General features: G+C 37.5%; 1 protein-coding gene across 1 annotated transcript in view; it reads left to right on the forward strand.

Moving 5' to 3' along the window:
• LOC107737638 (beta-galactoside alpha-2,6-sialyltransferase 1-like) overlaps window positions 1–9,537 on the forward strand; it is a 23,738-nt gene extending 14,201 nt beyond the window's left edge. Inside the window, exons 5-8 of the mRNA XM_016549218.1 lie at window positions 1,073–1,170; window positions 1,255–1,356; window positions 7,689–7,863; window positions 7,975–9,537. Of these exons, the coding sequence (XP_016404704.1) occupies window positions 1,073–1,170; window positions 1,255–1,356; window positions 7,689–7,863; window positions 7,975–8,252 (653 nt within the window). The 3' untranslated portion in view covers window positions 8,253–9,537. The remainder of the gene's footprint in view (window positions 1–1,072; window positions 1,171–1,254; window positions 1,357–7,688; window positions 7,864–7,974) is intronic.
• Window positions 9,538–12,734: the final 3,197 nt, after the last annotated feature.

The following is a 12,734-nucleotide window of genomic DNA, read 5'->3' on the forward strand; positions in this document are numbered from 1 at the left end:
GAATCAAAGATGCCATGTATCTAAACAAGATGTCCAGGACCTCCAGCAGAAATATAGGCCCACAACATTAAAAATACAGCAGTATATTTCATTGTACACATGGGGTACTTTTTATCCCTGTGTGCACCAAACCCATCTTTGAGTGTTTGTTGCTAAAAAGCTAATTTTTTAGTTACATCTGATCATAGAAGCCAGTCCCATTTGAAGTTCCAGTCGTGTCTGACAACAGAATATGCTGGGGATTGTTTATGGATGAGAGCATTTTCTTTTCTTGAAACCCTCCCAAACAACATGTGGTGTAGGTGCTGTTTGATTTTATTTCTTTTTTAAGGTTTTCTGACCCTGAGACTTTAGCCACTCAAACTCTCCTGCTCACCGTGCATTAGGACGATATAGATACACGTCCTCTTCCAGGCAGATTTGTAACCTTTTCTGTTGATTGGAAATTCTTAATTATTGCCCTGATGGTGGAAATGGGAATTTTCACTGCTCTAGCTCTTTTCTTAAAGTCACTTTCTAATTCGTGAAGCTCAATTATCTTTTGCTGCACATCAGAAATATATTCTTTGGTTTTGAGATTTTCCCCCATTTTCAACTGTTTTAGTTCAATGAAAGGTTAGATATTTGTGAATTTTTAAAAATAAAAGATCAAAATGATTAACAATGCAGATTTATTTTCACAGCCTTCTTTGATCATATTTACCAAGGGTGCCAATAATTCTGACCACGACTGTATTTCTTTGACCTGAAATGTAATGTACCTCTGAGAAAAAAAGAAAACAAAAAAAGAAGTAAACTATTATACATAATGTGAAGTGTTGATGCCAGAAATATTTATTTGTCCTGAATAATCTTTTATTGTTTTGCATCCATCAATTTAAAAAAGAGATTAGATATCTTATGTATTTACGTCACCAGACATTACTATACAGTTATGTAACTAAGCATGTTGGCTTAAATTTCCACAAAAAACAAACAAACAAAAAATATATATATATTGTTGATTTAATGGTTATTTTCACTACTATCAATATGATCTGATTATTGCTAAAGAAAACCTCCTGAATTCTAGATGCACATGATGCAGTGATACGGTTCAATGCTGCACCAACAACAGGCTTTGAGAAAGATGTGGGCTCTAAAACAACAGTGCGTCTGATCAATTCCCAGGTAGTTTCTTTGATAACTGGTGAAAAGTTAAAATAACATGCAGTAATAAGCTCCTAAAAAACATAATGTCTGTTTATTGCATAGGTAATGGCATCTGAAGACCATCATTTCCTCTCCAGTTCTTTGTACAGTGCTGGGATTTTAGTGAGCTGGGATCCAGGCCCTTATTCCTCTGATCTACAGGAGGTAAGAACTCACTTTTCCACTTTCTAGCATTTGGCACGTTCACAAACTTCCAAAATTTCATGCTTAATTAGCAAGTTTCAACACAAAGGCTTAGTCGTAGCTTTAGTATGTAGGGCTGAACGATTAATTGCATTTGCGATAATATCGCGATATGAAAAAACGTGATTTTTCAATCGCAGAGGCTGCAATTACACTCAGAGAGTAAAGAGGTGTGTTCGACTTGAAGATCGATCAGTGTATGACATCAAAGTACGGCGAGAGAAAGCATAAGGAGACGTTTATGTTTAATCTATCTAATAGTGCGTTGGTCATACTATACAATGATTTATAGCTTGTCTTTGTTGAATAATACAGAACATAAAGAGCTTAAAAAAATAATTGCATATTAAATTGCAATCGCAATATTGATTAAAAAAATCGCAATTGGATTATTTTTCAAAATCGTTCAGCCCTAATAGTATGGTTCTTGTAGGGCCTGGACCATATGACCACTAAGCCACTCCTCGTTAGTATAGTGGTAAGTATCCCCGCCTGTCACAGCCAATCAGATTGCAGCATTTTAGCAGTTTGCCAAAGAGCGAAAATTATGTCACAGCCAATCAGATTTTTTCATGCATTTTTTGCTTTTTGACCTGGGTTTCAAAGAGCTTTGTGCTGTTTATAAAACAAAATAAAAAAATTTAACAATACATTACAGCTGCAAAGTATTTTAAATGTGTGTCTTGTATTCTTGGATTACAAGACAAAGTATTATGAATAAATTATTAATATTAAAATAAATACAGTAAAAACATTACATGGTTATATTAAAAACATGAATGGTTATATTAAATGGCTTTTGAAATGTAAATAAGAGGCATTTAAATTGAACTCAAACGTAGTAATATTCAAGTATTGAATGAAAATTGATTGAGTGATGGAATAATTTAATAATAAATTAAGTGTTTCCAAAACCATAGAAACGGTAAAACATTAGTCCTATGAAGTGGAACACAGCACTCATGAAGCAATTTGTAATTTTCAGTTGTATTTTTATTAAATGCTTTAAGCACTTTTTAAAGATTAGTAAATATTGATCCAAAATAATTAAGTAGAAAGAAAAATAGAATTCTGACAATATATAGACATTACAATCTCACAATGAAAAATAAACAAATCAAAATATACAGTATATACATGAGTTAAATCTGGGCAAGTTAACATGTTATTATCGCGTAAACCCCCAACTAGGGATGTCAACGATTAATCGATGATCGATTAATTGTCGATAAGAGATGCAATCGATTAAAGCTATCATGGTCGGGGATAATTTTATTTTAAATGCCATAATGTCAGTTGAAAACATTGCAATTGTGTTTTAAAATACAACAACGAGCACCACGAAACCATTTAAAGAGGCGCGTTCAGTGGTCTCCGTGACGGGATAGGAAACAGTCAACAAAGTAAAATTATCTCAAACGAGCTCTCTTCATTTGATCAAATGATCATAATCACATCTATTCATTTTACAATCCTGCTACTAGCATTTTATTCAGACTAAATCCCCTTTAAATCGGGTGAGAAAGCGGGGTTTTTTTTTTGAGTAACTTTTGCACATCCTGTCATGCCGGGCTGCATAGACGCATTTTGCAGCATTAAGGTTAATTAATCGATTAATTGATCGTTAATTTAAACGACGATCGATCATGGAAATGATCGAAAATTGACATCCCTACCCCCAACCATTGATTAATGCCAACAATTATTTTATCGCACATTAACGCAGTTTTTTATTATTATGAAAGTCGGTTGCTCGCTGGCTCTGAATACACACAGACAAACCATGGGTCACAGGAGAGGTGGGATGTTGGTCCGTGTACGTTTTGATAGTTTGTTTTTCAATTTGAAATGAAATAACCAGAAACGAGAAAACGGTGGTTTTTTTCATTTGTTAAAAAATCCCGAAAAAATTTGATTTTGGCTTGATTTTCTTTTTTTTTGGTTCACGGGTAGAAAACAGATAAACAACTTCAAAATTAGTTTTCCCTTGTGGGCAGTCATAACACGCCCCTTTCTGCCGATTGGTCAACCAAATCTGAGCCCGTGACGTCATCCTCAGTTCATTCAGCAAAATAATAGTCCTCTGCTGCTGTACGGGGCAGGTCCCAGATCGGGCTTTCTTCTGTGCAACCTAACGCGTTTCACAGAAATATGTAGGCCTATTTCAGAAATTTTAATCTGCACCCAGCCTGTTTTATTTAGCTGTGCTCGTAGATGAATCTGTATGTTGAAGCTGCACTACCCATAGACAGCGCAGAACGGTTGAGAAGCACAGATTAAAAAAAATTAAAAATAATAATAGACTAGGGGGGTCCCCCAGATATATTTTTTAGGAAAAATAATGACAAATCTGATTAAGCTCACGCAGTTAGGATAGGGTACATTTCATTAATTAATTATTTACAGTCATTCATGTGACTGAAGTCTGTTTTTAGGCAGTCAAAATGTAAATGCCTCTATCAGGGTCGTGCACAAAGTGCAGAAAATGTCTGAGAGCACAAAAAACAGAGAAATATAACCAAGGAAAACGTCTCAGGTTACTTATGTAACCATGGTTCCCTGAGTAGGGAACGAGACACTTCGTCCTCTAGGGGTCGCTATGGGGAACGCCTCGTCGTGACCCGTGTCTGAAGCATACATTGAAAAAACACCAACAACATGTTGGCCGGCGACAGCCATGACGTCACTACCGGTGCGACTATAGTATAAATAAGCGCCGGGAGCACACATCATTCACTTCTTCATCTGAAGCTTGCGTCCGCAGAGGTTAATAACGCATAACCCTTACCATACAGGATTTCAGAAAAGTGGGCAAAGCATAACGTGCACACTTACCACTTATGTGGATTTTAGAAAGTGGGCAAAGCATAACGTGCACACTTACCAACTATGTGGATTTTTAGAAAGTGCGCAAAGCTTAACGTGTACACTTACCTTAGTATGGATTTAGAGTTTTCCAAGCATCTGTTCACAGATACCCGGAAGTACTGGGCCAAACGGGAGAGGCAAGCTCAAATACAACCCTCTAAGGTGAGGGGAGCACTGCCTGAGACAGCATTACACAAGAAGGTTCTTGCAAATATTCTTCCTACCCCTACCCGCGGGCGGGGGAGGAGCGCGAGCCGCGACACTAGCCTTCTGTGCCCGTCTCTGATCCTCAAACCGAGACGGGCCAGGACCCCTGGGTTGTTCGGGCTCAGACCTGGACCTCCTTTATCCAGGTCTTTCAGCAGGTCAGCCTGATATGCTTGGAGCATCACCATCGCGTGCAATGAAGCGACAGCCCAACCTGCTGCTGCTGCTGAGTATGCCCTGGCATTCGAGCGAGATGTCAAGGAGGGAGTCTTAAAAGAGGACGTCTCACCCATAGAGAGATAGCTGGCCAGCGTCTCTCTATAGGGGCATCTTCTCATAACCGCTTTTGCGCATCGCCTCGATGTTGGCATAACTTGTATGCTGGAATCGATGGATACGTGAGGGAAAAACGGCCTCTTCCATTCCTTCTCAATCTTTATATGAAAAACAGGAAGAAAGGAAGGTTCACCTGAGCTGGAGGGTTATGGCCAGAAAAATAATGTTCATCGAGATGACCTCGCGACGTCACTTTCTTCGCCCGCTTCATGGCAAGTAAAGCCACGCTGTGGCGCGATCCATAACTTACAAAAGCTCATCATACGCAGGGCAGGAGGATTGGGAAGGCTCAGCCTCAGCTTCTTTGCCCTCCTCAGACATTTCCTGCTTTTGCTGGGCTGATCCCAGCAGAGCACTGGCCCCTGAATCAGACAAGGTTAATGAAATAACATCATCCTCCAGCGGCTCACTCTCGTCCACAGCCGACGATCGCAAAAGGGAAACCCCCCTTCAAACTCATCGGCCAGATCCACCTGCGATCCCCACGAGCTCATTCCCTTCCATTCTGAAAACTTTGCTTTCGTTTTTTTAAATTTTGTGCAATATAATTTTACTTATAATTAAATTTTGGTTTCACGCTTGTTATTTTTTTTATCCGTGACTGTAATACATTTGGCGGGAATATGATCCCATAGATGGCCACATCATAAACCGTTTTAAAAAGCTTCGATTAATGAACCTTTTTCTGATACAATTGTGTTGAAAGCTTCGCTGGTTCAGAACGCTTCACTTTGCCATCACTAAGTGCTTTTGCTTTCGCACAGAAACACACAGCGTCTCCCTGGCATGACTGCATCAACACTACTGCTGTTCCTGAAACCACGCCTTATTTCTTTGCGTGCACATTTGGGCGTTATTATGCAAATATTTCCACATCGTGATGTAGATATGTGGGGGCGTGTTAGAATGAGCCGTTTTAGGTAGGAGTGGTTGACTCTTAACTTTTATAAAGAAAATCTCTTTGGATTTGAGACTTTAGTCTTTGCAACTTTACAGATCTTCTTTATGCACCAAGAGCTTGTAACACTCCAAAGAGAAAGGAAAAATTGAAATCGCATCACATGACCCCTTTAAAGTTTTATTAAAATCTGTGTTTTTTTTTTGTAACGAAATTTTTTTTTAATAAAAATAAGGCTTTTATGAAAACACTGAAAAAATTGCTTACCAACACACAAACCATTCACAACTGCTAAATTGGGCTAAAATAGAAGGCTCAGAGTGACAATAAATAAAGAGCCATTTAGGAGCCGTAAGAGCCGGCTCTTCTAAGGGAGCCGAGCCAAAAGAGCCGAACTTCCCATCACTACTAAACATTCCGGGCCGGAGAACGCTTACGTCATGTATGAGATAACGGAGAAAACCACTTTCGCTAATATTCTGCCGAATAATTAATAATAATTAATTTATAATTTATGCCGTGCATTGATTTTCACTTGTATGTATCAGAAAATTATTACGGAGGCAGCTGACGTTAATGAAATAATTTGCAGCTTTAATCGCAAACTACATTTCCTGTTCATCAATAAGGTAAGAACCAGACCCATTATAAACCTAAATATACTTGATTAAATTAATTGAAAAGTGTAGTGTAGTAGTAGTAATAGAATGTTTGTGGTCGTAATGATGATATAGCGCACACAAAATAGTATCTGTTCCATGCTCCGGCGCGGTTAGCGCTCACACGGCATGCGTACCGCGCCCAAGCCCAACCGAACCGTGCCCTGGCCCACCTCTTCCAACCGGGCCACGGCTGGCTAAACGAACCGCGCCCGAACGCGGCACTGAGTGCTCACACTAGTCAAACGAACCGGGCTTTGGGGGTCAAACGCGCTCGGGCACGGTTCTAAACGCCTAGTGTGATACACCCTTATTCTCCCGCATCCCGCACACACGAGTCTCTACCCGCCCGCACCCGCCCATCAAGTGTTGTCCCACGCCGCACTCTGTTGCGTTGGGTCCCGCGATCGTGCAGGTCTCGACTCGGAAAGTGCCTGTTAAATGTTATGATCGAGGCTCTGGACTCTGAGCATAACTTGTTTTTCTATAATAAACTATAAAATATTTTCTATAAAAACGTTAATGCCCTGGCAGTGGCAAATAGCTTTGGTTTTATATTTAATAAGATTACATTAATGTTATAAATTGAGATTACAAGAAATATTTTAACTGCTACTAATGGAATACTGCTGTAAAAAAATCACCTTATTTGTTTAAAGTGTTTGCAAACCAAATGTTATTGAACTTTTGTTCATATAGCAGAATAGTGCACAATACACTACTTTTGAATTCATTATTGAATTTTGTGCATAATGCGTTTAATCTCAGAAAATCATGCGATTAATCGCAATTAAAAATTTTAATAGTTGCCCAGCATATATATATATATTTATAGATTTGGTTTAAATTTTATTTTTGTATTTTCTGCTTTTTAAGTCAATTTTAATTAAAGTTTTTGTAATTTTTATTACTTTTTGTTGTTTTTAAATATAATTTTTATTAATTTTTACTAAAGTTTGTTATTTTACTACATCAGGGTAAACTAAATTAAAATTAAATGTTGCCTTGTTAAGTAGCTGAAATAAAATAAGTTTTATATTTTATTTACTTCAAGTAATGAAAATGTTTTCAATGGTTTTAGTTGAACATGATAACCCTGATTGTAATATACAATAACTATAATTTAATTTTTTTAACTTTATTCAAAACTGTTTCATGTTGACCCTAAAATAATGATTGAAAGAATGAAAAAATAATTATGAAATGTGAAACAATAAAATATATATATAAAAAATAATTATATTATACACAATAACTGAGGTTTTGTAAACATTCCAGATTTGATCAATTTGATTTGTTATTTCTCTTTTTATTTTTCCTTTCAGTGGTTCAACAAGACAGATTACCCTATATTTAAGCAGTATCAGCGATATCGACGCTTACACCCTCAACAGCCATTTTATATTCTGCACCCACGAATGGAATGGCAGCTGTGGCAGCGAATACAAGACAATATGGTGGAGACGATACAAAAAAACCCACCCTCATCAGGCTTGTTGGGTAAGTTATACTGAGTTAGAAAAAACAAACCAGGTAAAATTTAACCACAAATGGTAAAAAAAAAATATATATATATATATATATATATATTTCATTCTTCTATCTTTGTAGGCACAGTTTTAATGATGTCCCTGTGTGAAGTGGTACATGTGTACGAGTTCCTGCCTTCGCGACGGAAAACCGAGCTGTGCCACTACTACCAGCGTTTCAGTGATGCAGCTTGCACCCTAGGTGCCTACCACCCTTTACTCTACGAGAAGAACCTGGTAAAGAGGATGAACAAGGGGTCTGACCATGACATTTACACTCATGGCAAGGTCACTCTCCCTGGGTTCATGACCTTTGACTGCACCAACAGTTCCACTTCCAGCACTCTGTCAAAGACATAATCTGAGGGTAAACTGATTTTTTTGGTACACTTTCAGAATGTAACAGTAAAGCGCATTATTTAGTCTACAACTGTAACAAGTATAGTCTGGTCTTTGAGTGAGATCAAGAGTTGGATCACTGGTGGAAAATAAAAACCTAACACACTAACGATTGCTTCCTGAAGGGAACTAAATTCACACAGACACAAAATGCTGAATACAGTGGCAAGTTCTGTATATGTGTAAACTACTGTCTATCATTCCTTAACTTAGTGGTAAATTCACACTGTTTGCTGTTAAATAACAGGAAAAAGATCTCAATACCACTTATCTGCCTCTCATGTGAGATGCAACCACTGAAAATGACTTTCAAGCACTGCCTGACACATTACAGCACTGATGTCAAAAGAACTGGAATTTACAATCTAACAACAAACATACAGATTATTAGACAAGAAAATAGCCAAAATTCTGTCCATAAACGTGTAGCATGCAAAACTCTTATGTCCAAAGCCGGCCTGCTGCTTCCATAATGTGCAGGTTTTCAATTTATGCAACACAATCCTAACACATCATTCATGCAATATTGGTAATGATTTGCCAGCAGACACATGTCATTAGCAAAATAATGCTTTAAATGTATGTATTTTATGAAAGCTGTATTTCAAGGCCTGGAGATCTGTATGCATTCAGTGTTTACACTGTGACGTCTTTCCTCTCATAGCACTCTGTAACCAGTTGTAGGGCCGTGGAGAATGTCCTTGCATGCTTTACTGAAATTGCACTATATCATACCTTTGGTAAACCTGTATTTAGTTGTATTTATGAACTTGGTGAGAAGGAAACTACAGAATGTGCATGTTTGTCCTGTTTTATACAGATTCAAATTCAGTTTAGGCTCTTAAAACATGAAAGCTGATACCCTTATGCATTTGGAAGAGAAAAGGGTGTTTACTTTTCATAGTAGTATTATTTTTTTCAGTGTGTTGATCCAGGGTGTGTCATTGTATCCCACATCCATTATATTTACTCAAACACACAGATTGCAGTATGTAAATACCAAAACACAATTACTAATACTGACTGCGCCTAGTGATTGTTCATATGAATCCTGAATGATGCGAGACAGGGTCTTAATATTCATATATTAATTAGTCTAAAAGTTAACATGAAATCGCAAATGACCTCACTTGCTTTTAAAATCATACCTTTGTACACTTCTGAAACAACTTTTTGGTCAACACAAATGGTTTTATGTTGGCTTTACAGTAGAATTGTGAAGCTTAAATGTGAATTGAATTGAGTAAAACGCTTTATGAGTAATTTGTAGCATACAGCAGATTAATATTATGAATATATTTAAAAAAATAAACAAAAGAGTTAGCATAGAATGTGTTTTTGCTCTGACTGCAAATAACTGTTTTTAATTGATAAAATTATGCTTTTGTCTGCAAACTGTATACCTGTAACCTGACTACTTCAAGTATAATTCAGATGCGTCTCACGTAAATGAACTTTTGTCATGTCTTACATGGGTAAACCAATTCAGATTGATCAAAATAATCTGGGCTATGCACATGTGAACAACTGTCAAATGTATAGATGTTTCAAATGTTTCTCTAATGCAATGACAGTTTTTTATTTTTCAAGAATCTTCCCTTTAAGCATTCTGATTTACTTTTACTCTGTTGAAATTTAAATGCCAAAGTTGTTGTGTATACATACAAATTATTCAAATGAACTGTTGGACTCGATGGACTGTGATAAGATTGTAAAATGAAGCATAACTGAACAGAACCTTTGTGCTTTTTGGATAATATGTTACTTGGATGACATCTAATGTCCTTCACTTACAGCAGGAAGGGAACAACTACTTCTCTATTATACGTTACTGGAACACATACAAAATTATCTTAATCCGGCTTAATGCATGGTTCACAAGTTTAGGCTATTACTAGCTGAACAAGTGGGACATTGTTTGCTCTATAAAGGTGAGCATGAATATCTAGCTCTGTTAACTTGCTGGTGAGGACACTGTAACCTGAGACCTGGCTAACAAATCTCAGCACGAATGGCAACGATATATTTAGTAACATTGCAGCTGAAATGCTCTCAACATGGCAACCTTTCCGTTTGACTGGTTCACAATTACAAGTGTTCTTCCTGTGTACAAATACCTGTGTGCCACCACACCACTAACTTTGTCAGTGTTATTGTTTCGATTTGTATGCTCTATGCAGTTCTGTACAGTAACGTCTTCAAAGTGTACTGTGATAAATTCTATAAGCTGGCAAAGACAAACTTGTTTCACAAAACAAGAAAGTAATTTATCAAATTGGCACTTCTGCAATTGGCATCAAGAACATACAATGTCAATTATTGTACTGCTTTAACCTTAATTATATTAAATTTGTAAATTAATTTAAAGTATTATTACAATTAAACATGTACATATTCTTAAACAACATTATATGGCTCTTGGCAAACTTACTGTAATAACCCTGCTTGTCATATTGGCACTTCAGTGCAACAATTAGAAGACTAATAAAATAACTACTGCTTACATTGTAGATTTGTCTCTTTCTTCCAAGGGTTTCAATATGGTGTAATTAGACTTGTGCCGGTATTCGGTAATGCGATATATCACGGTAATGAATATGCACGATATTGTTATCATGGGCACTTCTAAATACCGTGAATAATTATATATTACAAATTATTCAGAATTTTGAATGCATTTTAAGAATACTTTTCCCATCAACTGGTCAAAATGCACAACACCGCCGTATGCTGCATGAAAGATGCGTGCGCACTCTGTATTATGACAGCACTTTTTTAAACTAAATTTCAATATCGTGATAATACCGCATACCGTGATAAAAGCATTAGCAATTAATCGCAACATGAAAATTTTATACCGGCATATCCCTAGGTGTAATATGACAAAAACTAATAAGTCCACTCAAAATTGGCTACTTTATAGATAGAAAATAAAAAACATTTTTGTCTCCCCGTCGGGGAATCGAACCCCGCTCTCCAGCGGGGCGGCCGGGGGATTCTTTAGCTAAACGGCCCTAAACTGTTTCCCATTCATTCTCAATGGTAATGCTAAACCAGGGCTGTCCAAACTCGGTCCTGGAGGGCCGGTGTCCTGCAGAGTTTAGCTCCAACTTGCCTCAACACACCTGACTGGAAGTTTCTATGCCTAATAAGAGCTTGATTAGCTGGTTCAGGTGTGTTTAATTAGGGTTGGAGCTAAACTCTGCAGGACACCGGCCCTTCAGGACCGAGTTTGGACAGCCCTGGGCTAAACCACTACGGATGCAATATACCTTCGGCCGCTAGTGCTCTTGTGGCGCTCTTCCGTGTTTTGGCACCCCGGGAAATTTGAATTCGTAGAAGAAGAAGAAGAAAACAGCGGCGATCGCTTCGGTTGTTTAATTCAACGCATTCTCAAGCGTCTATCAAAGGTGAGTGAGTGAGTGACGTGAAATGTGAGTGACGACATGTGGCCAAGTATGGTGACCCATACTTGGAATTAGTGCTCTGCATTTAACCCATCGGTAAGATACTTTATGCGAGATCAGTTTACGTTTTGTTACCGGTAATGCTGAAATCACATTAGTAAACTTTGTTCGTTTCCAAACGTTACCTGTCGGGTTTTATTTACTATAGTTCAACGGAGGTTGATTTGTTTGCACGCAAAATTATGAATGAACATCGCTGTAATTTACGTTTCTGTGTATTGTTTGTCATCATTTACACGTCATCTGTTGATTACAAGCTAAATTATGAATGGATAACCATTAATTTCATTTTTGTAATGAGATTACATGTATTCCACAGTTCAAAAAAATTTATTTGTAATGATCTCTGAAATGTAAATTGTAAGTGGGCTATAACAAACCCATGTTTATCTTTATAAACGTGATTAATTGTACTTGTGATGTTTTCATGGGATGATTAGCCTAATCCTCATGAACACGTGACGCTGGCGTGGTATCAGACATGAACTATACAGAATGCGAACAAGATTAACTTTAATACAAGAAGATTATGGCGCAAAAGCGAATTTCAGATTTTTTTTAAATGCCCATCCCAGCAAAAACTTTCCAAAATAGGCATCCAACACCAGCCCCAGCACGAGCACCGATGTAAGTGAACCAGCTCCAGCATGAGCACGGAGAAAAGTAAGCCTAGCGGACCCAGCCCAACCCCCGAGATTGATCAGCTACTATCGATAATTTCAAAAATGTGATATGCAGTCAAATTTCCCAGTGTGTATGCCACTTAAACGAGTGTTCATATCGACGCACTTGTAGTGCTTTGTGGAGTTGTCAAATATACAGCTTTCAAAGTATACTCAACCGCGGAAAAAAACATGTTTACAGCCTGGTTCAAAAAATTATTTTGGTCTATATAACTAATTTTGCCCTTCATGACAACTGTGAGGGGGGTGATTTTTTTTATAACTCATCCGTTTAAATTATATTAAGCCTTATA

Source organism: Sinocyclocheilus rhinocerous, unplaced genomic scaffold (genome assembly GCF_001515625.1).
Source record: "Sinocyclocheilus rhinocerous isolate Xijiao unplaced genomic scaffold, SAMN03320098_v1.1 scaffold4236, whole genome shotgun sequence".
Classification (NCBI taxonomy): Eukaryota; Metazoa; Chordata; class Actinopteri; order Cypriniformes; family Cyprinidae; genus Sinocyclocheilus; species Sinocyclocheilus rhinocerous.